Source organism: Aspergillus sydowii (genome assembly GCF_001890705.1).
Source record: "Aspergillus sydowii CBS 593.65 unplaced genomic scaffold ASPSYscaffold_8, whole genome shotgun sequence".
Taxonomy (NCBI): Eukaryota; Fungi; Ascomycota; class Eurotiomycetes; order Eurotiales; family Aspergillaceae; genus Aspergillus; species Aspergillus sydowii.
This window is the reverse complement of record NW_024467866.1, coordinates 918,866-941,783: the sequence shown is the minus strand read 5'-3', so window position 1 is coordinate 941,783 and position 22,918 is coordinate 918,866. Positions and strand designations below refer to the sequence as shown.

At 52.4% G+C, this 22,918-nt stretch overlaps 9 protein-coding genes across 9 annotated transcripts; 3 read left to right on the top strand and 6 right to left on the bottom strand.

Moving 5' to 3' along the window:
* Nucleotides 1–11: 11 nt before the first annotated feature.
* On the top strand, nucleotides 12–865 carry ASPSYDRAFT_47437 (uncharacterized protein). Its single transcript, XM_040847428.1, has 3 exons — nucleotides 12–479; nucleotides 535–581; nucleotides 645–865. Exons 1-3 carry the CDS (start codon nucleotides 336–338, stop codon nucleotides 664–666), a joined length of 213 nt encoding a protein of 70 aa, XP_040700949.1. The 5' UTR covers nucleotides 12–335; the 3' UTR covers nucleotides 667–865.
* A 988-nt stretch (nucleotides 866–1,853) lies between these two features.
* ASPSYDRAFT_155103 (uncharacterized protein) lies at nucleotides 1,854–6,802 on the bottom strand (the record flags this gene model as incomplete). The annotated part of the gene is made up of 5 exons (XM_040842426.1): nucleotides 1,854–4,969; nucleotides 5,017–5,798; nucleotides 5,848–6,159; nucleotides 6,211–6,334; nucleotides 6,394–6,802. 5 exons carry the CDS (start codon nucleotides 6,800–6,802, stop codon nucleotides 1,854–1,856), a joined length of 4,743 nt encoding a protein of 1,580 aa, XP_040700948.1.
* A 2,750-nt stretch (nucleotides 6,803–9,552) lies between these two features.
* On the bottom strand, nucleotides 9,553–11,581 carry ASPSYDRAFT_80131 (uncharacterized protein). Its single transcript, XM_040851025.1, has 6 exons — nucleotides 11,207–11,581; nucleotides 10,843–11,031; nucleotides 10,662–10,808; nucleotides 10,359–10,486; nucleotides 10,009–10,335; nucleotides 9,553–9,988 (listed from the first exon to the last, which is right to left on the bottom strand). Exons 1-6 carry the CDS (start codon nucleotides 11,231–11,233, stop codon nucleotides 9,631–9,633), a joined length of 1,176 nt encoding a protein of 391 aa, XP_040700947.1. The 5' UTR covers nucleotides 11,234–11,581; the 3' UTR covers nucleotides 9,553–9,630.
* A 659-nt stretch (nucleotides 11,582–12,240) lies between these two features.
* Nucleotides 12,241–13,306, top strand: ASPSYDRAFT_1122681 (uncharacterized protein). Its single transcript, XM_040839944.1, has 2 exons — nucleotides 12,241–12,931; nucleotides 13,019–13,306. Exons 1-2 carry the CDS (start codon nucleotides 12,464–12,466, stop codon nucleotides 13,187–13,189), a joined length of 639 nt encoding a protein of 212 aa, XP_040700946.1. The 5' UTR covers nucleotides 12,241–12,463; the 3' UTR covers nucleotides 13,190–13,306.
* Nucleotides 13,307–13,595: 289 nt separating this feature from the next.
* ASPSYDRAFT_47431 (uncharacterized protein) lies at nucleotides 13,596–14,125 on the bottom strand. Its single transcript, XM_040847427.1, has one exon. The coding sequence runs from the start codon at nucleotides 14,065–14,067 to the stop codon at nucleotides 13,792–13,794; it is 276 nt and encodes a 91-aa protein (XP_040700945.1). The 5' UTR covers nucleotides 14,068–14,125; the 3' UTR covers nucleotides 13,596–13,791.
* A 253-nt stretch (nucleotides 14,126–14,378) lies between these two features.
* Nucleotides 14,379–15,608, bottom strand: ASPSYDRAFT_155358 (uncharacterized protein; the record flags this gene model as incomplete). Its single annotated transcript, XM_040842449.1, has 1 exon — nucleotides 14,379–15,608. The coding sequence occupies one exon, from the start codon at nucleotides 15,606–15,608 to the stop codon at nucleotides 14,379–14,381; it is 1,230 nt and encodes a 409-aa protein (XP_040700944.1).
* Nucleotides 15,609–16,279: 671 nt separating this feature from the next.
* ASPSYDRAFT_47429 (uncharacterized protein) lies at nucleotides 16,280–17,247 on the bottom strand. The gene is made up of 3 exons (XM_040847426.1): nucleotides 16,969–17,247; nucleotides 16,827–16,916; nucleotides 16,280–16,746 (listed from the first exon to the last, which is right to left on the bottom strand). Exons 1-3 carry the CDS (start codon nucleotides 17,222–17,224, stop codon nucleotides 16,382–16,384), a joined length of 711 nt encoding a protein of 236 aa, XP_040700943.1. The 5' UTR covers nucleotides 17,225–17,247; the 3' UTR covers nucleotides 16,280–16,381.
* Nucleotides 17,248–17,556: 309 nt separating this feature from the next.
* Nucleotides 17,557–19,685, bottom strand: ASPSYDRAFT_47428 (putative tannase). The gene has a single exon (XM_040847425.1). It carries the CDS (start codon nucleotides 19,601–19,603, stop codon nucleotides 17,789–17,791), a length of 1,815 nt encoding a protein of 604 aa, XP_040700942.1. The 5' UTR covers nucleotides 19,604–19,685; the 3' UTR covers nucleotides 17,557–17,788.
* A 1,369-nt stretch (nucleotides 19,686–21,054) lies between these two features.
* ASPSYDRAFT_47427 (uncharacterized protein) lies at nucleotides 21,055–22,892 on the top strand. The gene is made up of 3 exons (XM_040847424.1): nucleotides 21,055–21,811; nucleotides 21,865–21,999; nucleotides 22,057–22,892. The coding sequence occupies exons 1-3, from the start codon at nucleotides 21,122–21,124 to the stop codon at nucleotides 22,738–22,740; spliced, it is 1,509 nt and encodes a 502-aa protein (XP_040700941.1). The 5' UTR covers nucleotides 21,055–21,121; the 3' UTR covers nucleotides 22,741–22,892.
* The last annotated feature ends 26 nt before the right edge of the window (nucleotides 22,893–22,918 follow it).

Genomic DNA, 22,918 nt, shown 5'->3' with positions numbered 1-22,918 from the left:
GCTGCACCGAACTCGCCTCCGTTTGGTCTCCCTGCGTGNAAAGATCATCTAAATCAACATCGTATCTTTTATTATCGCCGATGATCAAGGTCCTCGCGAGGCCGGGAACACGAGCAATCCAGCATGAGAAGAGATCAACACATGAAGACCTCTGTTCTATCTTTGTCGTCGGACGTGAACTCAATGGCTTCAGAAAGAATATAAATACCCCCTCGATGCCCATCCTTCTGACCTTCATCAACACTCCAATCCAATCCACTAAGACAATAACAACCAAACAATCCTCCATTCAAATCTTTTAAGAAGTACTTTTTCTTCAATCCCAAACCATCAAAATGCAGTTCTCCACCATCTTCTTCAGCGCCGTTGCCCTCTTCGGCTCCATGGCCCTTGCCGCTCCCAAGGAGGACCTTGTTGCCCGTGCCTCTTGCCAGATCGGTGACATCTGGGGTGCTGGTGATGCCGCTTGCAGCGCATCTGTATGTGTTCCTCAGAGCAAAGGGTCCCGATCAACCCTGCTAATAGAAAATACAGTGCCTTAAGGACGGAACCTACCACGGCGGCTACTGCAACGACGAGAGGTAAGAATTCCTTCTTTACAACATCTCTTTTGTTATCATGTATACTAACTAGCCTTTTTTTAGCGTGTGTGTCTGCACCTACTAGATTAATGCACTCAATGTGCAATACCCGAATGAACGGGCGCCTAGATTGCGCGGCTTGGAGGTTGATTGATCTATACACGGATTCTGTCAGGTTTTATAAAGGTCGCAGTGCTAGATGTGTTTTAGAGGGTGTCAGAAGTGTGGTTCTTTGATATTCTTCTTTTCTTGGAAAATTAATTGACACTCGTTTTGACTTTGAACTTTCTCCATGGTCCTCCCACATAAACAGACGGTGTACTCTCCAGCAAGCCTTTCGTCTTTATCTCGCGAGGCCTGCCATATAGATTTACTGTAAGAACCGGCTCTGAGAAATGAGTTGATATCTAGAAATACTCAAGCGTGAGGTCATGAACTTGCACATGGCCGGACTCTATATCCGCTGGGCGCCAGTGGCCAGGGCTAGGCCTCGTCACGTGGTACGTCCGACGAGCTACAGAAATTAGCTGTCGAGGCCACTGTAGTTTTACGGGATTGTCATGAATTTATGCTCTTATTATATCTATGGGAGATTCTGTGTGTATCTAGATACGAGGGGGATGCGGACTTGGTACAAAGTCCAGTGTATGTGAAGTCCGTGCACTTAGGGGGGGTCCCGGGGGACAAACTCTCTGCCCACCCGAAGCCCACAAGACTTGGAATCATAAGAGTATTCATCCTTTTTCTATACTATAACATATTATCGGGCTATGCTGCATAATACTTGTTTGTGTCCCTCAAACGAAATGGTGACTCTTGATTGATTTGGCTTTTTGTGCCTTCGCAGGCGATAAGATGTAGAAGATATGAATACGCTAATCTGGTTACAAGGGGAGAATATATGAGAATAAAAAATAGAATGAAACATAAAGTAAAATGGAACGTGAAACTAAACAAATAACTCATGTGGTGCCGTAGAGCCGATCTGTCTGTCTTCTTTGCCTGTCTGCAGGTAGTCATACTGGGTGGGTCTGAGAGGGGTATAGAAAACAAATGCTGTGTGAACCAATAACAACAGATTGGATAGAATCAAAAATAAACCGAGGTCGAAATGATGCTAAGAAAAACAAAATGGCAGCAGCGAAATGTATCACCACCGAAAGGCACAAAATGAAATTCGTCAATCGTAAATCCTAAAAAACCAAAGTAACCAAGGAAAGAACAAAATCACCAACAGAAGAGCAGCGCGAAAAAAAAAAAGAAAAAGAGGAACTAGATACGCCCCTCAGAGTCAGCCACCGGCGCACCATCATACGAATAGTGCCCTTCGAGAGTCGGTCCGGAGATAGAAAGCCCGCCAGGGCCCGAAGAGGACGACCCCCATGCATCCGAGCCCCGACTACTCCGCCTAGTCAAGTTGCGAATCTTCGACGAGAAAGACTCGTTCACGCTGCGGTTTCTGCGATGCTCAAGCGACATGCGGCGGCCCACAGGCGGTCTTGACTCGGTGGTAGCGTTAGTGCTGAATGCCGGGCCGGCGGTCATGGCGCGCGGTAGCAAGCGGCCGAGATTCTCATTGTCGATAGCTATGTCGATTGTCCCTGAGGATTCGCGGTGGGATCCTGGCGCCATGGAGACCGCTGGCAGTGGTGGTGGTGGTGGCGGGGTGTTCATGTTGAGGTGCTGCAGTTCCGGGAGGATGGGCGGCATGGCCTTCTCCATTGTTTCTTCGATACTCACGGTGACGGGCGATGACCCGAAGTTGTAGTTACCGCTGGGGGCTACAGGGGAAACTTCGCGGGAACTATCGCGACGGTGGCGCCGGTCTGAGGAGCGGCTTCGTGGGAGATTGGGGTTGAAATGGGGATGCAGTGGCATGTCCGGTCGACGAGTGGGAGGTTGCATGTCCATAGCCGGGACGGACATTGACCGTGGAATGGGCTCTGACTCCCCTTCATACCTTGCGCTGCTTAGTAGGAGCGGTGCTGAGTCGTTCTGTAGAGGGGCCGACGGAGGGGGTGGTGGCGGCGGCGGCGGTGGGGGAGGCACTTGTTCTGTGTCGGAGGAACCGCTATACTTCGGGTGACGCATTGCACGAGGAGTCGCGGGAAGCCCTAGAGGTACACCAGCCCTCGATGAGTTTGAGTCGGAGCTACTCTGATAATCTGGCGACGTCTTGCTAGGAGGGATCGTAGTTCGTCCAGGCGTTCGTGGTGTGAATGATTGACCAGAAAAGGGAGGAGGGCTTGCCATAGCCCGGTACTGATGTATTTCTCCAGGGAAGGGGATGTTCGGCGCAGAAGGGTTACGCGCGAGCGATAGACGACGTGCCTCGAGCTCAGCAGCCGCAAGCTCCTTCCTTCGTATTTCAGCAGGCGACAGAATCGGAGCCGGTATATTAGTGACATCCGAATCAGGCTTGACTTCGGCTTCTTGAGGGTTCACACTAGCAATCAATTCATTCGCGTGGTTCATTTCATGCTCTCCAGCCTGTCTCGAAGCAGACTCCGCGCGGTTTCTCGAGCCCTGTCGAGTGCGTCGGTCATCCGTAGATCCCTCACGCCTCGACGCAGAAGGGCGACGGCTTCGGCTTCGCTGGCGACTCCTCCTTTCCCTATCACCTGCCACGAATTTGAGAGCGTCCTCCGGATTGGTCATGGGCACCGGTGATGGAGGAGAGATATTGCGCAGGCCCTGCCTGTCACTGCTGCGCCCGCGGTTAGATTCAGTAGTATCAGCCCGGCTAGCAGTGTTTCGACTAGTAGAACGATTGTGACGCCGTTCAGAGGAGTTCCTGGACCGTGGCTTCCGCACTCGACTTGTACTCCGGCCCTTCGTTTTCGCTTGCGCACTATACTGTGCGACCTCCTCTGGTGACATGGGAACAGGAGATGAGGGCGAGCGTTTCGCGGGTGGTATATGACGTTTCTCATTCCGTCCACGGGTTGTATCTTGAGATGCCGTTCTCGACTTCGACTTGCGCGTGCCCATGTCAATCGAGTCTTCCGTGTTCCGCCTTGGACGGCGGTGGCCCGAATGCTTTCGCGAATGGTGACTCGCCTCATCTAGGCTATGGATGTACTGGTCGATACTTCGCGCGCTCACGCTAGGGCTTTTAGCCGTGCTCAAGCTATTTCCTGTGGACAGTCCGCTTCTAAAGCTTGCGGCCCAGGAATCACCGGTGTTCTGAGCTTCGTCGTGAGAAGACTCTTCGGACATTAGATGAAGCTGGAGGCTGTCAGGTTTGCGGTCTCTGCCACTCAGACGACTATCCGATCGCTCTCTCAGAGCCTCAAATATTCCGGGCGTCGGAGAAGGCAGGCCCTTGATAGCCGCCCATTTATCCGCTGAAGCCTGGACAGCCGTTTTAGGGGTTGGTTTGTGGTTATCTTCCGGATCGTACCGTGCGGAGGGCAGAAGGCCAAGGCCCTCTTCCTCTGAATCTTGCGGTTGACTTTTGGTGTCCTCATTCTCGGACGTGGAGCTGTAGTCGACTAGTTTCTTTGGCTCGTTGAAGAGGAATGTCGGCGGGTGTACATCCACGGGTGTCTCTCCGATTGACGGCAGGCGCTGTTTGGGGAAGCCCGGTGTACCCGACCTAGAATTCATCGCGTTGTTTAGACTCTGGATGTTGTTCAACTTGGACGACCCAAAGCTACTAGGTGAGATGGCCGCGACGTCCGCGATCGGGGTAATTCCCGGCGCATTCGTTGGGGTCCTGTCATCAGAGACAAGACCAGGGAAGCGTAGGTGACTGTTTGATTGCCCATCGAACTTGGTGATCAACTTTAGCGACGGGGCTCTCAACGGCTGCCTATTATTACCCGTGGAAGACGAATTCGGGTGTAGAAGACCAGCAGAGCTCGGCTCTGGTGACGTGAGAGCCGACATTCCAGGCATGATTTCTCCAAAGTTTGCTTGATGGGCCGCCGGGGAGGCCCAAGGGTCCGCGGGTTCTACGCCCGTACACATAAAGCAGCGAATAGCCAGCTGCTGCTGTGAATGGGCAACAACATGCTCCCCCCATCGTCGAACAAGGTATGACTGCCGCTGCCAGTCGGTTGGCATGACAAGGCAAGTCATCAGAATTGCCTCCATATAGTAATGCTGCGAGACGTAAACTTCGATAGCGTCATTTCTATCCCCAAGGCCGATTAAGACTGTCGCCGCAGTATGGACGTCGCCGAGCTCGAGCAATTTCTGGACGAAGGCTTGACCGACTTTGTTTGCCTGCGATTGACCGTTCATCTGGCTCAGGGCTAGTAACATCCAGTCGCCAACAGACGCCGGGCCAGCACTGAGCATTGAAACCATATGGTCGCTATCCGATTCATCGATCCACTGTGCGAGCAGGATTGCCGCTGAACTGCCTGGGGGATGGCGGTATACTATTAATGTTAGCCGCCGGTCCCTCAGAAGTAGTACGAAAACATACACTCGTCCTTGATTAATCCCTCAATGTCACCATCCCATCCGAAGACCATACTCAGCATCTGCCGGCGCAATTCGTCAGGCATCATGCGAGATTCGTTAAGCGGCTGTTGCGTCCGGTATGGGACATCGTTTAGTCGTGCGCGCGTAAAGGGGAACAAGTCGACATTTTTGTCCGCCGGGCTGAATTGAATCTCATTCCTCAGGCGAGATCCGGTGCGAGAGCTCTTGGCTGATGACATTGAAATCGACGAAGCGTACGTGTAGGAAGGCTGGGGAGTCTCTCTGCCACCGCCGGCCGAAGTTAAAGAGAAGGAAGTCGCGGTGTGCGCTGACCTGGCCGGTGGTGAAAATGAAGGCTTGTATTTGTCCGAAGACGCCTTGGAGCTAACGGATGCTGCGCGCCCGCGAGATGAGCCAGGGCTACTTAGCTGTTCGCGCTGCTGTCTCACGGCCTCGATGCCGCTGGAATCAAACGGTGCACGACGCCTAGATGAGTAGGACTTGCCAGATTCCCGCATTTCGGGGGGATCCTGCAGGGCCCGCGGGGACGTTGCGCGAGCTCTCATCTGGTCCAACGCTGAGGTCATGGAGTTGGTCGGGGCGTGCTGTACATTGGCCACCATTGCTGGGCTTTCCAAGTCATATTGCTGAACCGTGAAATGAGGGCCAAGGGTGAAGAGGGTAGCTGTGGGCCCGTAGTTCGCAATACCAAGGGGGTTGTCGATAGTTGGGATCGGCTCGTAGCTGATATGCTTTGTTTTCACATCCCAGGCCCATGTTTCACTGTCCTATGTTAGCCATCATAGACGAACCAAACTTGGGCTACCCTTACCCATCCAAATACTGTATAATCTTCCCATTCTTCGACCAAGCCATCCACTTGGGCTCTGCCGGCGAGGAAATATCAGACCTCTTCAAGACTCGGATCACTCGTGGAGCCTCCTTCCCCGGTGGCTTTGCAACACTCCATACTCTGAGGTCCCCATTGGCAGACATAGTCGCAAGCATATCAGACTTTTGTTTCGACGACGACGCGTGCCATGCTATTGAGACAATCGGTGACGGTCCCCGGGAGGTTGTCATGGTATGCAGGATATTGAACGTCGGCAACAGCGTCGCAATCAATATCGACCCATTTTGGTACCTAGATTATATTAGATTCGTCGCGCAATTGGAGCTCTAACAGGTTACGCACCCAATGGCATAAGTCCGACAATCGGCCGCAGGCGCCAACACCGTGATTGGGTCGAAAATGGTACGGCAGGAAACATTGTCTGAGGTTGTGGGCTCGAACAAGATTACTTCACCTTTTTCGTTTCCTAAAGTAGGAAAGTCTGTAAGCACGAGTATATAAACTTCGAGGGGACGGGGCAAATACCGAACGCTACATTGCCATTCTTCATCCACGCCGCAGTCTTCAACGGCTCAAACGACGCAAAGCGAGCAATGACGCTCCCCGTAAACAGGTCCCAAATCACCGCCGTCTTGCTCGCATCGTAGCTAACCACCAGTCTCCCTGAGCCGCGCTCACTAACATTATCCACAGAGATGAACTGGACATTATCCTTGTGACTCTCAAAACGACGCTCCAGGGCTAACGTATCATGGTGGAGACATAAAATGGCGGAACCCTGTGCGTAGAGGAATAACGATGCGGTCGACGCACAAGCTTCGAACCGCGGCGGGGCTGGGAGCGATTGGAGTTGACTCGGCATGGACGAAGCAGCCGCAATCTTCGACGCTCGAATGTCCGCGATGGGATCTCGATCCCAAATAACTTCCACCATTGTTCTGCGCAAGTCTCGATCCGGCAGTAAGCTCGCAAGCTTGTATCAACCTCCACTCGGCCTAGTAACACGGTTCAGAAATGCTGGACGCTGGGTCTGAGAGAGGGCGGAGAAAGCGGAGAAAATATTGTCTAAAGCATCACCACCTGACGAGAAAGCGCATCGAGGGAAAGTCTGTATCGGTCGAGGGAGGCTGAGTGTGTGGTGCTAAGAGACTTGTTCTAATCAGCAACGGAACGAACAGCGGTATGCGGAGGCCGGGCGGAGATAATACTCGAGCAGAAATTTGAGCCCAAAAAAGAAAAAAGAGAAAAGAATTTGAAAAGGAGATACCCAAAAATCCCAATATGCAAGGAAAGGCGACACAAATGCAGGAGATGGAACGAGGTAGCCGGGATGGCGGAGGGATGCGGAGGGGAAGAGGTGATGATGATCGGCGGGAGGAAGTGATACAGCAACCAAGTCGGCTCTGATACACAGACAAGGACAGCAATGCCCTTATGAAGATATCGCGAGTCGCTTAAGGAGTTTCAGGGAGAAAAGCCCACAAATTAAGATTTCCAGCAGGGTGTCGGCGAGGGCAGACAGGCGACGAAGGCAGCGGCAAGAGTCGATCAAAATCTCCAGCCATCAAGCAATGAAAGCGCTTGCCAAGGGCAGGATGGCGCTTCTGACGGGACAAGGATCTGACAGCAGCATCGCAGCCAGGTAATTAGCTCGTGAGCGCCGGGCTCAGGACGACGGGCTGTCATAGTACGAGGCGGTGCGCGCAGTGCGTACCCAACGAGCAGCACGAAGCCACCGGTGCAGGCCGGGTTGCAGATGTGTTTGCTGTCCAATTGTCGCACCAGCAGGGCAGCCTCCCATTGACCTCAGCACCACTGCGAGCTCTGATTCACGATCGTAAGACTGCGACTTTCTGCACCTGCGAAATCACTCTTGAGCATCCCCGGCGTTGCGGCTCCTGATTGGCTCAGTGGCTTTCTTCACCTGCAGCACTCATCACCTGGCCGGCCAATCAAGTCCTGCCGCTGCGGCCTTGGCGGTGTCACGGGACCCAGCAGGGCGCGTAGAGAAGCAGCGGCCAATCAGCAAACCGCACCGGCTGTCAAATCACAAGCGGCAGCTCACCGTTCTCTCCAACTGCAATCAACCAGCATAACCATCCAGGCGCCCAGATGACATCAAACACTCTGCATCCTCCCCCTATTTAACGGCAACCGGCACTCCAGTCTGCAAGGAGCGCCCGAGTTTCAAATCTGAAAAACCGGGTCTGGCCCACGTGATGGGCCTGATATCTCCACCGAACAGCCAAGCTGCCATCTGCGGGGACGGCCGAGAGCTTGGACCGTGACGAGAGAGAAATTCTCCTCAGCTTGCCTACTTGACTGATGTGATAACGGCACTCTGCTCCACTCTCGGACGAAGAGGACGAACCATGCTTGCGCGCTAGCTGACGGATATCGTCATTGACCTCATCAATCTCATCCAGCCTCATCTTTGCGCCGGAGTCTGTGGACCGCGCGGCGCGACATTATTCACCGACCGTTGGAAGATACTTAAAATTCTGGGGCTCGGGAGCCGCTGAAGAGTGGGCACTGGGCACTGACCGGAGCTCGACAAGTCGACATCACATTGCTTTCACACCTAGCTCCGATCCTTCGAGCTTCCCCTCCGCAGCCCCCTCAGATCCTGCACGCAATTGCAAACACCCGCCCGTTAAGCTCGAAGCTCGAAGGCCGAAGCTCGATCTGCTCTCCCTGCTCGCCGCTCGGTCGCGTTGAAAATCAGCAGCACGCTAATTTAGCTCCCTGTGATCAGACGAACATGATCCCCAACCTGATGACTCCACGGTGCCGAGTTCGGACTTGACCGCTAGACGGTATTTGATCAATCCCCGAACATCCAGGTCAACAAAATGAGACGAACGTCATTGCACATCTGTCCGCATTCCTGAATTGTACATTGGATTCCTCTTCAATCGTGATGGCTTTGAGCCCAAAGTTTCACGAGTACAACTCGCAAGGCAGTATTGTAGCAAGCCGGGGGTAATTTGGAATAGCCATTTAATACGTAGTGATATCGCAACCCCAATTACACAGCAACGAACATCAGCAGTGGTGTCTGATGCAAATTTCTGGCTAAATGACTTTTCCTTCCTACTCTTTATCACTGGTAGTTGCTATATATTGTTGTTGATGAGGGTACCTGGGTACCTTGACTCGCCCACCGGATAATATATTTCTGCTCCAAACCTCAACATTAAACGATATCTCGACAAACTACTGCCATCCAGCAATAAGGAGCACATTTAAGGCACATTTAAGGCACGATGCAAAACAATTTATAATAATTAACCGAAGTTGTAACGAGAGGCGATCCCTCATTGTTAGCTCTGCTGCTCTGGTATGACTTGATCGGCAAATTCGCAGCCCATTGCAGTAATCGGCCAAATGGCCGAGAATGCTTGCTTTTTTGCGTCAGAATCGATGCCTTGAATTATTCCGAACTGTCAACATTAAGGGGTCGGGGATTGATAATAATTATGTCTGTCTCCGCGATCTGCCCTGTCCGGCTGGTTGCAAACCATATGCATTCGCCGTTGATACTATGCATACTTTCACAATGCTTTTAATGACGTGACTTGGATATAAGCTTAGTAGCTTGAGCCATCTTTCGCCAGACTAGAGAGATTGTCACTTAAATTTACGAGATACGGCAATTATTTAAATTCTCATTCACACACCTAGATAATCCATACAAAACACGTACAGGTATGCGAAAAGCCGCAGTTACCTGACCTCCTGAACTGATGACCGTAGTCTGTGTCAGACTGCAAGTAATTGTGTCGACAGTTCAAAGAACTCGTTAGCCTTGTCTTTGAGCCCGGTGCAGTCTGGACAAGGAGGCGAGCTGACCAGTATGACGGCCTCAGTTAATGAAGCCGGCAGTGGCGAGTTAGCCATACCGATAAGGTCGGCGTGTCGGCGACGTCGGCGACGTCGGCGATTTAGTATATCCAGATGGCTTACTAGCATCGAAAGTGGCCTGGTTTGAGGAGTAGCGATCAGACGGTTCAGGGCTCTTTCTACAGATTTGAGCTCCAATTCCAGTGCCTTGATCTTATCACACTTGCCGACAAGACCTTCGTCCCCATCGAATAGCTCATGGGTTAGATTTTTCCACCTTTCTCTGAGAAGCTTCACATGGCGTCCTGTTTCAGTATCTGAGAAAAATCGTCAATGTTATCCGCTATCTGCTCCATGTCTCCCTCCAGCTCCGAGTCTGGGAAGCCGTCGCGTGGAAGCAAAACATGGCGATAAATGAAGTATGCTATCAACTGCTTTTCCGCGTGGCATGCATGGTATCGACCCTCTTCATCATGGTCCCTTGAATTATCGGAAGCCAAACGATAGCCCACGACTTGCGAGATATAGAAGACATCGTCCGTCCATTGTTGACCACCGACCCTGAGGGACTGCACAGGCGGATGCGACCATCCACTCATGGCGCCAACAGGTGGGAACTTCCACCTTGTTCTAACAATGCTACGTACTGTTTTCTAAACACCAGTAACTGATACATTTCGATCGGCCCTCGGAGTACGAGCGAGTCTTGCATCGGGGAGTGGGTAAAAGTATACGACCTGGATAGTAATAACGCCGCAGGGCTCCCATAATAATCCTCGACTGTCAATCCTCCCCGCCGAGGAGGTGTACAATTTCTCGACGGTCAATATCCCTCTTGAATGTGTCCCCGATGGTATGTCTACGCGTATATACCTCCCGTCGGCTTTTGTAATTTTTTTCGGGCAAAATCAATAGCCAGACAGCTCTCGTCATCCGTGCCCTAGGAGAACCTTGACGTTGTCGACACGACCAAAGAGCGCGACCTCCATGAGAGCACTTCTCCCGTAATTATCAACGGAATCCACATTTGCTCCGTGCTGCATGAGGAGTGACGCCATCTCTGACCTCTTCTCAGCCGACGCGCAGATAAGAGTCGTCTTCCTCGGGAGACGTCTCCAGATATTTCTGTACCGCTCGAACGCTTCCGTTGACACAGTCGCTAATAGGCTGAAGAATTCTCTTCTGTATAAATGGCTCGACGCCATGTCCTGGATCTATGGTAACAAATTCCTTGGCGTCTTCATGCATATCTGTGTATGTTTCTTCCTGCGCCAATTCAGCCGCCAGATGATCGAAATCATCGCCATTCTCGGAATCAATCTCGTGCAATCAACATATATTGGTATATCCTTATCGGTCCTTATTTATTTCATAACCAATCTCGCTCTGGTTATTTATGGGGAAGCAGGGTCCCAATTTACGCCGTGCTTATGGACATCTTCGCGAAGGGGCATCAAACATGGTAGGAAGTCGCATTTCACCAGATGACACCTACTTCAGGGAAACGTTGTATCGTGAACATTTTCACGGATGGTGGACTAAAGCAGGGGAAAAGTGCTCTGAAATAATCAGATGAAAGACGTCTGTGAGATATAGAATGCGCTGGCAATTGTTAGATTCAAGTGGCATGTTATGACAGCATAATTCCAGTCCAACCAGGATTCATGGTTTCACTATGCCACGCAATATGTATAACACGTTGAAGAGCCTCAAGGGTTGACGATAGCCAGGTTGCCGAAAATGCCTTATTTGCAAGCCGGTTATATATGGACTACTACGAGTAGGCGAGGGCCTGGAAAGAGTTGGAACATGCTGGGATGGATAGGGTGGTACAACGCTGAGGTGAAGCAGTGCATAAATGCTATGAAGCAATATTAATTGACAAGAGACGGACAGCTCCGCCATGCACAACTGGTGGTCGGCCAGCCATCTCTAATATTATTCCTCGGAAAATCACCCGAGAAAATCCCCAGCATCCGGATCCCAACTGCAGTGAGTGGAGTGATGCTAATTTTAACAAACCGTGGGTTTAATGACAGCCCTCCTTGAAAGACATTGTTGGTCTGCATCTCGTGTTTGTACATTGCGCAGGGATGGCCTTTCCTGGTTGGGCACGGAGAGCACAGCCAGGCACTCAGTCGAGGGCTGGCACGCTGGCACGCTCGGACACTGACACTGGCCAGACCGGCCAGGCAGAAGCAGGAACTTGGCTTGTTCCTGATCCAGAATAGCGCCGTGTTGGTGTCCATGTGCTGCAACCCTACCTCGTATTCACTGCAGATCCCTCCACCCGCGGAGACATCCATCCACAAGCCTTCACAAGCCTTCACATTCTGCCTGGATTGCTCGAAGCTCTTCAGCTGGACTGGGATGGATGATAGCAGGTAATATAATTTCCTGTCTCACAAATTGTGTGGTGGTGCGCTCGCATCCCTCGCAGCATGGCAACATCGCAACTCCAATAGCCGAGCATGATAGAACTCCAAGCCTCCAAGCCAGGAGCATCGTCCCGCCTGCCAAGGAGCCAGCCCTTTCACTTTCAGCCTCGCAGGAGCTGGGCTGGTCCTCCGAAATGAATCTGCGACAGCCGACAGGGGCTGCGCGAGTTCAAATACCGTCTCGCGCCCCGATCGCCCTCGCCCTCGACCTCCCTCCCCACCATTCAACCAGATCCAGTCCCACAAATAAAACAGAGATCTGATCTCTCAATCTCGACCTTTCAAGCTTCCCCCATTTGAGTTCAATCTTCAAAATGAGATCCTCCACCCTCCTCGCCGTCTCCCTCCCCGTGCTCTCCGCACACGCCTGGACAATCACCTGGCGCAACGCAGACGGCGAAGAAAGCACCAGGAGCGGCCACGGCCCCTCGAAATGCATCCCGATCGACCACGCCCAGGGCCAGGAATTCGACATCGACGGCGAGGGCGAGCCGAACATCAACATGCTGCTGTTCACCAACAGCAAGTGCTCCGGCGACCCGTCGGGCCAGGCGACGGTTTCGTTTGTTAAGGAGGCGTCGACTGATCTGAGCGGGTTCCAGGTTGTGAGGCAGAATGGCGGCGATGATGATGATTCAGACGACGGCGATGATGAGGAGGGTACCACCACCAGCACTGGTTCTGGTTCTAGCTCTGGAAGTGCGACTCCTTCTCCAACTTCTACTTCTACCGACGATGACGACGACGACGATGATGAGACTTTCACTCTCCCGACCGCTCCGGCTACCAGCACCAGCAGCAGCAGTGGCTCGGACGAAACGACAAGCCCGACAGAGACTGCGTCCTCGAGCGGTGCTGATGCTTCCGAGTCGAGCAGTGCGACGGGGACAGAGAACGATGAGACACCTTCGCCGTCTGAGTCTGGCGACGACGGCACGCCTACCGATGGGTCGGCGCAGCTTGGGCTCTCGCGCACTGGGCTTGCTGGGGTTGTGGTTGCCGCTGTTGCTGGCGGGTGGGCATTGGATTTGTTGTTTTAAACGGACTCTAGGTGATACCTTAGATTACATGGGGTTGAGCAGAAGATGGCTTGTGTTAATTTGCTGTATGCAAAGCGGATCAGCGGTAATGGTTGTATAGGTAGATGTGTCTAATCATACTTCGAAGACTAACATCCTTTTTCCTCGAGTAAACCAAGTAATACAGGATACTTTGGTCAAACAAACAACACCAAAGTTATCGAATATCATATCTAATTATAGCAGCGCCAATCAATGCCGATGAAAATCCAACAAAAACTCCACGCCAGTAAGACCAGAAGTGAACAATTTCGGCCCCTTCCGAGCTCGATTGAATTAGCCACAGGCCAATCGTCGGACAGAACAGGCGAACAACCCTTCACTGCAGATCGCGTATCAAAGGAGACTTCGATCGACAAGAAGCCCAAGGCCAGAATGCGGATCTTACTTCCGCCACCAGGAGTCAATAAAATACCACAGACTTAGTATACTAAGCTCGAGCACAGCCAGATGGTGGAAATGCCAGATCACTTCCATTTGCAGCAAGGACGTAAACTCCAGAAGTCGAACTGTCTCGACATCCAGCAGTGACCCGTCCGGTACGGTAGTGATTGAGCGGGCAGTTATGGGTGTTTCGGAGGTGGTGATGCAGAGCTAGAATCCGTTGTTTGAACGGAACCCTGGGAGTTGGGGCTCAGGGCTTGGGAGGTGCTGCCAGAGTCTTGCTGGTTTGGAGGAAAAGCCGAGCCGTTGGTGGACTGCGAGCCCGAGGGAGTAAACTGGCCCTGCTCCGTGCTAGAAGTATTTGGGGGGTGTGCACTATCGTCAGGCCCAGGTTGCTCCATGGCATTGGTAAAAGGGAGGCAATGAACCGTGAGCGCGGGAGAAAAGGGAGGCATTGTGATTCAGTAATGGAAAATAGAAAAGAGGGAGTTATGGCTATGAATGGCATCAGAGAGCTTTATATACATCTCTGCTCAGTCCAGCGCAATGGATTGCCATGTTCGAAACCTGTCTCAGTGTAAAGTGCGCGGATTAGAGTGGCTTGGAAAACCAGTCAGATTCGTTCTTGGCTGTTCATTCTGGAGCGACAGGAGGCCTGATTGGCCCTTTGTTGGATTATGCACGGACTCGCTGCTTGATCGCTGCTTGATCGGTACTTAATCGGTGGTTCCAGCGCGAACGGCGGACTGAAGATGCCGATGAATGTCTACAACTGCACTGAACTCCTCGCCATCCCCGCGGCAAGTGTCGAGTCCCACATTCCCTCGCGGTGCGGCCATGATTCTAAAACCTTCAATGCCCTCCTGGCCATTACTGGATTCCGGCACTTCTCGATGAAATAGTAGAGCGGGCCAATGACTGTCGTATTCATCAAGAGCGTTGGGCGAGGACCGGCCTGGCGCGCCGTACTCTGGACACTCGCCGTAATATGCGCTGCCATATCTACAACCTCTGCGAAGCGGTCCGCGTATACCTCGCAGATGACCTCGTCGGACTTGATCAAGCTGATTTCTGTAATCAGAAAGAGACCCTTCTGGTGCATGCGCAGGACTTCAATTGACCGGCGGTCCTTTTCGGCCACGGGTCCTTCAGCATAGATTCTCTGCTCCAGTTGATCAAGCGCAGACTCGAAATGCGCCAGCTGGACGAGCTGCTTCTTCTGTTCTCGTACCAATACATCATACTCCGCTTGTATTTCCGCCGCGGACATGCTATCACACAAGGCAGTCCACAGACAGAACTGGAGAAAGGCCCGGTCGCGCATAAAACATCCATCCTGGATATTATGAAACCGTTCATGGCCCGGCCCAGAGCATCTTCTATTTCCTTTAACCAAGGTAGGAATATCAAGCGCCTCATGGATCTCCGAGAATCCAAAATGCGCCCCCTGCAAGTCCAAATGAACCATCGCCGCCGCAAGCGACCGCTCAATATCCTGCTCCGCGGCCGGATGTCTCTGGTACAGACTATGATAATCCAGCTTTCGCGTCCCCAGGATATGCAGCCCATTATGCAGATGGGTAACAGCCTGGTCAACCCTCCCACGCATCAGCTCAAACGCAATGAAAAGCAAACAGCAGAGCAAAACCGTGCTGCGGACCTGCGGATCATTCGAGTGCATTCGCACCCTCAAGTTCTCAATCGAGCGATTGTACTGATACAGCGCGAAGCGATGCGTGCGGTTGCCCATGTCCTCAGGCAGGGTCGTTAGCCCGGCAACCTCCGACACCTCCTGCAGGGCACTAAGCGCGACGACGGCATGGCAGATGGCAGGCTCGGACTGACACATCTGCAGCACGAGCGAGTTCCACAGCCGGTGGTCGAACCAGCCATTCATCATGGGGATGGTGAATGAGTGGAAGTAGTTGAAGAAGCGCCGCTCCTCGGGTGTCTTGTCTGGGAGCAAGGCGCGGAACTGGTACTCGGTCAGTGCCATGGATGGACACGGGTTTGCGGTTCGCTTGTGCGAGAGCCGCTCCAGGTCGTAGCCGTCGCATTTGAAGCCCGCAGATGTGCATCGTCGGCAGGAGCCTGGCGTTTCGTCGCATTTGAGATGGCGGGTCCTGCTCTGTTAGCTGATGAGACTTCGGTTAGTTAAAGTGGACTTGAACGAACCGGCATGTGCGACACCCCGTTTTGGACTTGGGGAGGCGCATGTGTCGTGTTTTCTTGGGCTTTTCAGGCTGCTCCATTGTTTGTGATTATACCAAGCTTTGTATCTGGTTGCTTGAATCCTGCAATGTGTTGGTTGTGGTGTTGAGCTGAAGCGACCGAGCCGCACGTGATTTGCTCGGCTGGTGCAAGTTATTGATGAGTATAGAATATATGGACAAACTCATTGCCAGGAATCTTCATTAAGATAAGCTGGGATGTCTCGAAGTCTTTTAAGTAGTCAGTAAACTGGCTAAAGCTCCCCAGGTCCTTGCTTTCTTCAAAATAGGTTGAGCTGGTTTAATCACGCATAGCAATCTAGACAGAGAGCCATATGGGTAACCCACTGATATACAAGTGCATAGCCATTACAATTTCGACATTCAAAGCCGCATGGTAACCACCAACAACGATCCCTATAAACACGAAGGGAATCTAACGGATTGCGAACGGCCCTGCAAGTTTCACATCATTCAAATAGTAGTATTCTATGGTGTATGTTACAGCAAACGAATGGATCATACATAGACCTATACCAGGGAATGGCCTTAGCTAAAACTAGAACTTCGGCGAGACCTTCAAATCCTTCATATCCTCCACCTTCCAAACACCAACCCTCGAACCCCGAATATCCTCCCTGTCCAGAATTGCCTCATAAACAGCCGCATACTCGGACGCACTGGAGACACCATGCACGGCCGCATCCTCATCAACCTCAACCCGGAGGGCCAGATACGCCTCGTTGAAGCGGACATTGGTGTCTGCAGTCTCGCGCGCCGCGACGATGGAGAAGGAGAAGAGCGCGCCCTGGGTCATGGCGGGGAGGGCGTGCGTGCCCCAGTCGCCCGAGGCGCCGGTGCAGAGGGTCCATGTTGTTGGGTTGGATTGGGAGCGCAGGTATGGGATTGTTGCGCGGTAGCCGTCTTTTTCCCTCGATTCGGGGTTGGTTAGAAAGGGAATCCTTGGATGGGGTGTTTGTTTGAGTGGTAGGGCTTCAGCTTACAGAAGGCAGCCTCGAACATGGAGTTCACGTTCAGGCGGAATCGCTCGGTGGTGATTTCAGTTAGAGGGGTTTGCACGTACTCGCCGCCGACTGCATAGGTATATCAGTATATTTCTTGAAACAATACCCGAAGGAGGATTACCGCAGGAGTAGACATGCTGAAAAGCAGGCAACTTGCCAGCCAGGACCTGGTCAACTACACCCTGGACGCCCGAGTCAGAGAGGACATCGGCTTCGACAAAGGTGATGCCCTCCTTCGATCCGACATGGTGAACAAGTTTATCAGCAGAGTTCTGGTTGCGGACTATAGCCAAGACATTGCGGCCGGTGCGCAGGGCGGCCTTGACGGCAGCGACNCCGATATTTCCGGTTGCGCCGAGGACGAGGACGGTTTGCATGATGATGATGGATTTCAGATGCTCAGATGTATTTATTTGTGTGCTACTTTATAGTTGGAGTAAACATCCCCGCTGCGGATCAAGATGACAAATCGTTGACTAAATTCGCGGCCTCGGCCTCTCGCAACGCCGACTCTTCTGTCGGACACAACGACGACGATCTATACAGATGGTCGGCCTGTTCCGAGAGCGTTGCTGTTTACAATCCTTAGTCTATCGTCCACTGATCTGGATCGGTGGATTGATCGCAATCCATTTTCCGGGATCAGATCGTCGACGATCTGCTTGTCCTCATTTGCTAAAACAGATAGATAATGCCAAGAAGGAGAGCCCACTGTCAGGAAAAGTCTTAAGGAGACAGCGCCAAGGTGCTGAGGACTGGTGTTTGCTTCATGTGAAATATTGGCTATAATGTACATAGAGGATGTGGACACTCAAATGAGCTGGTCAAGTCAACAGTCAATGGTAAACACTACTTACAATCACATTGACATCACATGAGTAAAAGGGTAATAAGAAGCGAACGAAAGAATACAGAATAAGCCCGGTTAATACTCCCTCAGCCTAGTAAACAGGAACCTTGAAAGCCGGGAAATCATACGTCCAGCTCTCAATCGACTCCTCATCATCAACGCAGTCAAAGTCATCGCTCCCCTCCTTCCACAACGGCCGCTGAGGCCACTGGCAAAGCATCTGCGTCTCGCCCTCATAATCACCCGAAGACACTGTCGAGTTCAGACGTGACGGCTTCTTGCCGTTCTCAACCCAGTCAATCATGATATCCATGTTCGTCTCCGGCCACGGGCCCGGCTGGAGACTGTTGGTGCCGCAGTGCGCCGCACCGGGGATCAGGTAGAACTGGTACCAGTCTGCCAGGTCCTTAAGAGCCTCGGCATCTGTAGCATTGGGGTACATGATCTGCCTCACGGACTGCCAGTAGTGCACTGAGCTGGCGGCGGGGACGGAAGGGTCCGATTCACCGTGGTAGTGGAGGAGTTTGCCGCCGGTTTCCTGGAAGGCAGTTAGATCCGGGAAAGTCGTCTGGAGGGTATCGTAGTAGCGGCCCATGGCTGTGTCCATCCAGCCGACGACGGTGTCGTAGGTGACGCCCTCCAGGGTGGAGAGGTTATCGAGGTCAAGCAGCTGGACGAATTTGGCGACGTACTCGCCGCCCATGCTGGTGATGCTGAGCTCCCATTTGCCGGTGTCGGAGTTGTACTGGGAGGTTGCGTCGGAGAGTTCCGAGGCGATTTGCCAGGAGAGGTATGCGCGGTCGCCGTCTGTGTTGTGAAGGCCGTCGTAGATGCCTGCGGCGACGGCGACGGCCTCAGCGGAGACGGTGCCGTTCTGGGCCGGCTGGTAGGAGGTTGTGCTTCCCGCTGCCTGGCGTTTCGAAAGGCCGTTGCCGCTGCGCTTGCTGAAGCCGAAGCCGAGAGAGGTCGAGTTCTGCGCGGCGCAGTGGTAGGGCTCGCCGACGATGGAGGAGAGGTCGAAGTTCAGCTTGCAGAGGTCGGTGCGGGAGACGACGCCGTCCTTGCGGCCGTCGAGACCGTCGCAGGCGGAGATGGTCGCGTTGACGATCTTGGCCAGCTCGCAGGGGGGAGGGTAGTAGTCAAGGGTGTGCTCAACGACAGAGGAGAAGATATGCAGGACCTGCTGCTGGGCGTAGCGGAACGCAGGCGCACCGGTGATAACACCGTCATACTGCTCTCCCCAGCGCTGGACCTGGCTCATACCTTCTCTACCTCCGTCCGAGCATCCCTCGTAGTAGGTATACACCTTCTCGTCAGAGCCAAGACCATAGAACCCACGAGCCAGCTCCTTACCGACGAGTGTCATCTCGCCGAGAGCCTGGTACCCGAACATGTGCGTGGCGTCCCAGTTGACACTGCCGTTTCCATATAGAACAACCTCATCATAGTCATTGTTGAACGAATCATATCCGGCGTCCGTGGCAGCCGAGACGGCTCCGTACTCGAGACCGCCGGTGGCATCGGAGTTGAGCGAGTATCCGCCGCCACCGGCGACGTAGAACCGGTTCTTGAACTCGGAGGGGCTGGGGAAGGCGAGCTTCAGGACGACCTTGTCGTCGCGGCCGGTGTGCGCGTACGAGACCGTCACGTTGCAGTAGTTGTACTCTGTCGCGCCGCCGCCTCCCATGCCCATGCCCATGCCGCCGGAGCTGGAGCTGGAGCTGGAAGAGCTGGAGTTGGCATTGTAGACGCTGGCTGTCACGGAAGAGGGAGCCAGGTCGATTCCGAGGAGGGTGCCATCACTGGGAAGGATGGACTTGACGTGGGAGACGGTGCAGACGTCCGCGAGGGAGGCCGCGGTCGCAGAGGCGGCGAGGGCAAAGAGAGCGTTGCGCGACTGGCGCATGATGAACGAATGGAAGTAATCGTAGCAGACAAAAGAAGAAAAGGGAGTGGATGATGGCCGGAATGATCAGCGAACCCAAGTCTATATAAGCGCGACCAAGCTCAAGCAGCGACGCCGATACTCGCAGTCTCGCAGAGCTGGAAATTAGGGCTGGGTGGGCCGGACCCGCCGTCGTCACAACATTGCGTGGCCCAGCCCTTTAGCTGGCATTGGCCAGTCAAGCTGTTTGAAGAAATTATGTGGGCTCTAGTCTAACGTTTCTACGCAACTTCGTCCGAGTCCGAGGCGACGATCGTCTCGGGCTCACTTCGGGACTGAGCTCGGAGATTGATAACTGCAGTTCTGCACTTTACGGAGTACAACTTACAAAGATGAATGTAGTTCTGAAAGTATTCAAACAGGATACATACTTGATAATGAGTCAAGATTAGGAGAATAACACCGATATACTAAATACAGCCAAATTAGATCGCAACGTCTTTGCAGAAACGTCTTCAAAAGTGGACTGCGGTGGCTGTGATTGTGGGAGTTGTGGGAAATTGTGGGAAAGTGTGGCGATTGTGGGAGGTGGATTCTGCAGCCTTAAGTCTACAGAGAATTCCAGTCGTATGTTTCTCCAGCTCGAACATCCGCTCCGCCACTCTGCGTACCTGCATACGTATGCTTGATACCTTAATCGAAACAGCAATTCCGACCTCCGTGATGAATCTGGTACTAAATCATTCACCACAGACGTCGAACAAAGCAGGCAGAAGAGTTTCCCGTCGTCTTTAATCCCTTCATAACAGGTACTTTCCAATATAGTATATCAATACCCGGCAGCATAGTTAGTGGGGATACCCTTTAGCCTCTTTTTAGGTTCTGACAACTTTTGACAGTGGATTGCCTTTCATCATAATCATCGGCGTTCCGAATGAGACTGTCGGTGCTATTCATAGAACGGGGAAATCCATACTTGTAGGGATCATCGTGTTATTCTCCATGTAGAGCGAGAAGTTGGCAGACTTGACCATAAAAATGCAAGTTGATCGACTACCTGTACAGAAACCTTAATAATATATTATATTATATTATACACCTACTTTGGCGGCAGCAGGTGGCACTATGCGAGTATTAGGGCTGTGTCAAATGGACTGTTCAGGATTGAATTTCCGGCTTATGCCAACGAAGTAATAACTTCTTATACTGTGGCGGTCAACAAGCCCAATCAGTAGGTTTAGAGAGATTACTATGCTTCCTAATATTTATTATCTCGTATTAGGGTTTGTTCAATAATATACGTGCCACTGATCTTCATATTCCACCTTTTACCATACATCCGCCAGCAAACAACAGTCCAATCAACACGAAATATCAGTGCCCAGAGCGACTAGTCCAACACCAGTATAGCTTCTAACCTGTCATCTGACTGCCTAACTGCCACTGCTCCAGAGAGCTCCGTAACTGACTGCAACGAGTAACAGACTAACGACCAGCTGAACGAGATCCACCGGCCAAACCCGTACCGGTCAGCCCCAGATGCGATCCAACCTCCCACTCCGAAAACCACGGAGTCGCGCCAAAGATGGTCCTGCATTCGTCTTTATCGACGCTACAGAGACCTTCTCGGACGCCCCGCAGGAGGGGTTGACTCCCAGGGCCCTGATCCGACGCCAGGCAGCACGGTCAGGGCGCAAACACCAGCGTACACAGAGTACGAGTAAAGAAGCGAGTAATATCCCAGGCCAGTCCAAGATCACTGCACTGGTGGTTCCCGGCGTGGGTAAATTGTACGTGGACGACGAGGGCGTCTGCAAATCCATCGATCCGTTTCTTGCCCCGCGGCCTTCGTCCACGGGTTATGAAGCCCTGAAGACAAAGTACAATTTCGATATTCGATATCTTACGAATTTCTTTGATGTTTCGCTGGGGAAGCCCTCCTCTCTCCTGCATGAACAACGTACTTTTTTGGGAAGTCTTCTCCAGCAACAGCCTTCGTCTTTTCTAAACCATTTGCCCAGTCGATACGGATGCAACCGGCAGCTTGACGATGCGATAAACTGCCTTGCTGCACGGGTTGGTTCCATATTTGGCTTTCCAACAAAACCAGCGACAGTAGCAGCTCTGTACGGAAAAGCACTGCAGAGCTTGCAGATCGCTGTGGCTGACAGGGAGTTAATGTTAAACCCAGATGTATACTGCGCTACGCGGCTCTTGACGCTCTACGAGGTGAGCATGAGAATTACCTTACTACCTTTAACTATCATTATAACAATGTGCAGCTGGTTAGCCGCCCAGAAGACAACCACTGGGTACTTCACGGTAGAGGCGGACTTGACCTGATCAAACTCCGAGGCCCCAGTAACCACACCACAGAGTTCGACTGGATGCTTTTAAAAAGCCAGGGGCTGTTTCTTGTAAGTATCCAAACCAGCCACCCTGTTCTTGAACATCGTCAATTGACGCCTGTCCAGGTCTTAGACGACATGTTCAACCTCCGCAGCTCAATCTTCGAAGCCCCCGAATGGCAACGCGTCTTCAAACAAGCCTCACAAGCAGCAACAGACCCAGACGCGGGTCTCTGGTGGGAGATGTTCGGGCTAATGTGCTTCGTGCCGGGGATGGTATCCGAGCTGAAAACGCTCTTCCTAAAGCCGTATCCGCAGTCCGACCATTTTAATCAGACCTCTAACCTGCTAGAACGCGCAAGGTGGCTTTACGACAGGATGCATGACAGCCATATAAATTACCAGAAGAGCACCTCCTCCCTCTCCCTACTCAGTCTCCCTGTAGGCTCGGAATCGCTGGACCGCATCCGACTCCGACTGTTTTACTTAACCTGCCTTATACAAATCTGTCGCGCAATAGCTACTGTATCCGAGGATGAGACTGAGCGTGCAACCCGCGAGGAAGAAGCACAGACCCTGGCAGCACAGGCACTGCTCATACAATGGAAAACCGCAGATCTAGACCCGGCCATGTCCTTCCACTTACAACAAGGCAGGGTTCTTTTCGCATCTACAGTGCGGACAAAGGCAGCGTGGGATTCTGGGACGCAGCCTAGCTTGGCTTGCGAGCTGCCAGGGTATCTAGCACGACGATGGATGGAGTGGCAGACCCTTGTGGACGGGTTTATTATTGAGTCTCTGAATGCTTGAGCTCGGCTCTGGGAACTCTTATACCGTATTTCTCTACGTTTCATGTTTGATGGCATATCCGTTAGCATGTTTAATACCCTTTGCTTGCTCAGATATATGGCTTTGTTGCATTTAGTTTTGCATTATTTAATGAATTCCCGATCAACTAATTCAAATGCTAAAATAGTTCAAATAGAAG

Excerpts from the sequence above, each read along its gene's own strand:
- ASPSYDRAFT_47428 (XM_040847425.1), bottom strand. The coding sequence starts at position 19,603 with ATGCGCCAGTCGCGCAACGCTCTCTTTGCCCTCGCCGCCTCTGCGACC.
- ASPSYDRAFT_47431 (XM_040847427.1), bottom strand. The coding sequence starts at position 14,067 with ATGCCTCCCTTTTCTCCCGCGCTCACGGTTCATTGCCTCCCTTTTACC.
- ASPSYDRAFT_80131 (XM_040851025.1), bottom strand. The coding sequence starts at position 11,233 with ATGTTCACGATACAACGTTTCCCTGAA. Across the intron at positions 11,032-11,206 it reads CGATACAACGTTTCCCTGAA|ATTGATTCCGAGAATGGCGA; the intron begins GTAGGTGTCATC and ends TGATTGCACGAG. Across the intron at positions 10,487-10,661 it reads GTCGTGTCGACAACGTCAAG|GATTATTATGGGAGCCCTGC; the intron begins GTTCTCCTAGGG and ends TTGACAGTCGAG.
- ASPSYDRAFT_47427 (XM_040847424.1), top strand. The coding sequence starts at position 21,122 with ATGCGATCCAACCTCCCACTCCGAAAACCACGGAGTCGCGCCAAAGAT. Across the intron at positions 21,812-21,864 it reads GGCTCTTGACGCTCTACGAG|CTGGTTAGCCGCCCAGAAGA; the intron begins GTGAGCATGAGA and ends AACAATGTGCAG. Across the intron at positions 22,000-22,056 it reads AAAGCCAGGGGCTGTTTCTT|GTCTTAGACGACATGTTCAA; the intron begins GTAAGTATCCAA and ends ACGCCTGTCCAG.
- ASPSYDRAFT_1122681 (XM_040839944.1), top strand. The coding sequence starts at position 12,464 with ATGAGATCCTCCACCCTCCTCGCCGTCTCCCTCCCCGTGCTCTCCGCA. Across the intron at positions 12,932-13,018 it reads TCACTCTCCCGACCGCTCCG|TCGAGCAGTGCGACGGGGAC; the intron begins GCTACCAGCACC and ends GATGCTTCCGAG.
- ASPSYDRAFT_47437 (XM_040847428.1), top strand. The coding sequence starts at position 336 with ATGCAGTTCTCCACCATCTTCTTCAGCGCCGTTGCCCTCTTCGGCTCC. Across the intron at positions 480-534 it reads ATGCCGCTTGCAGCGCATCT|TGCCTTAAGGACGGAACCTA; the intron begins GTATGTGTTCCT and ends TAGAAAATACAG. Across the intron at positions 582-644 it reads GGCTACTGCAACGACGAGAG|CGTGTGTGTCTGCACCTACT; the intron begins GTAAGAATTCCT and ends GCCTTTTTTTAG.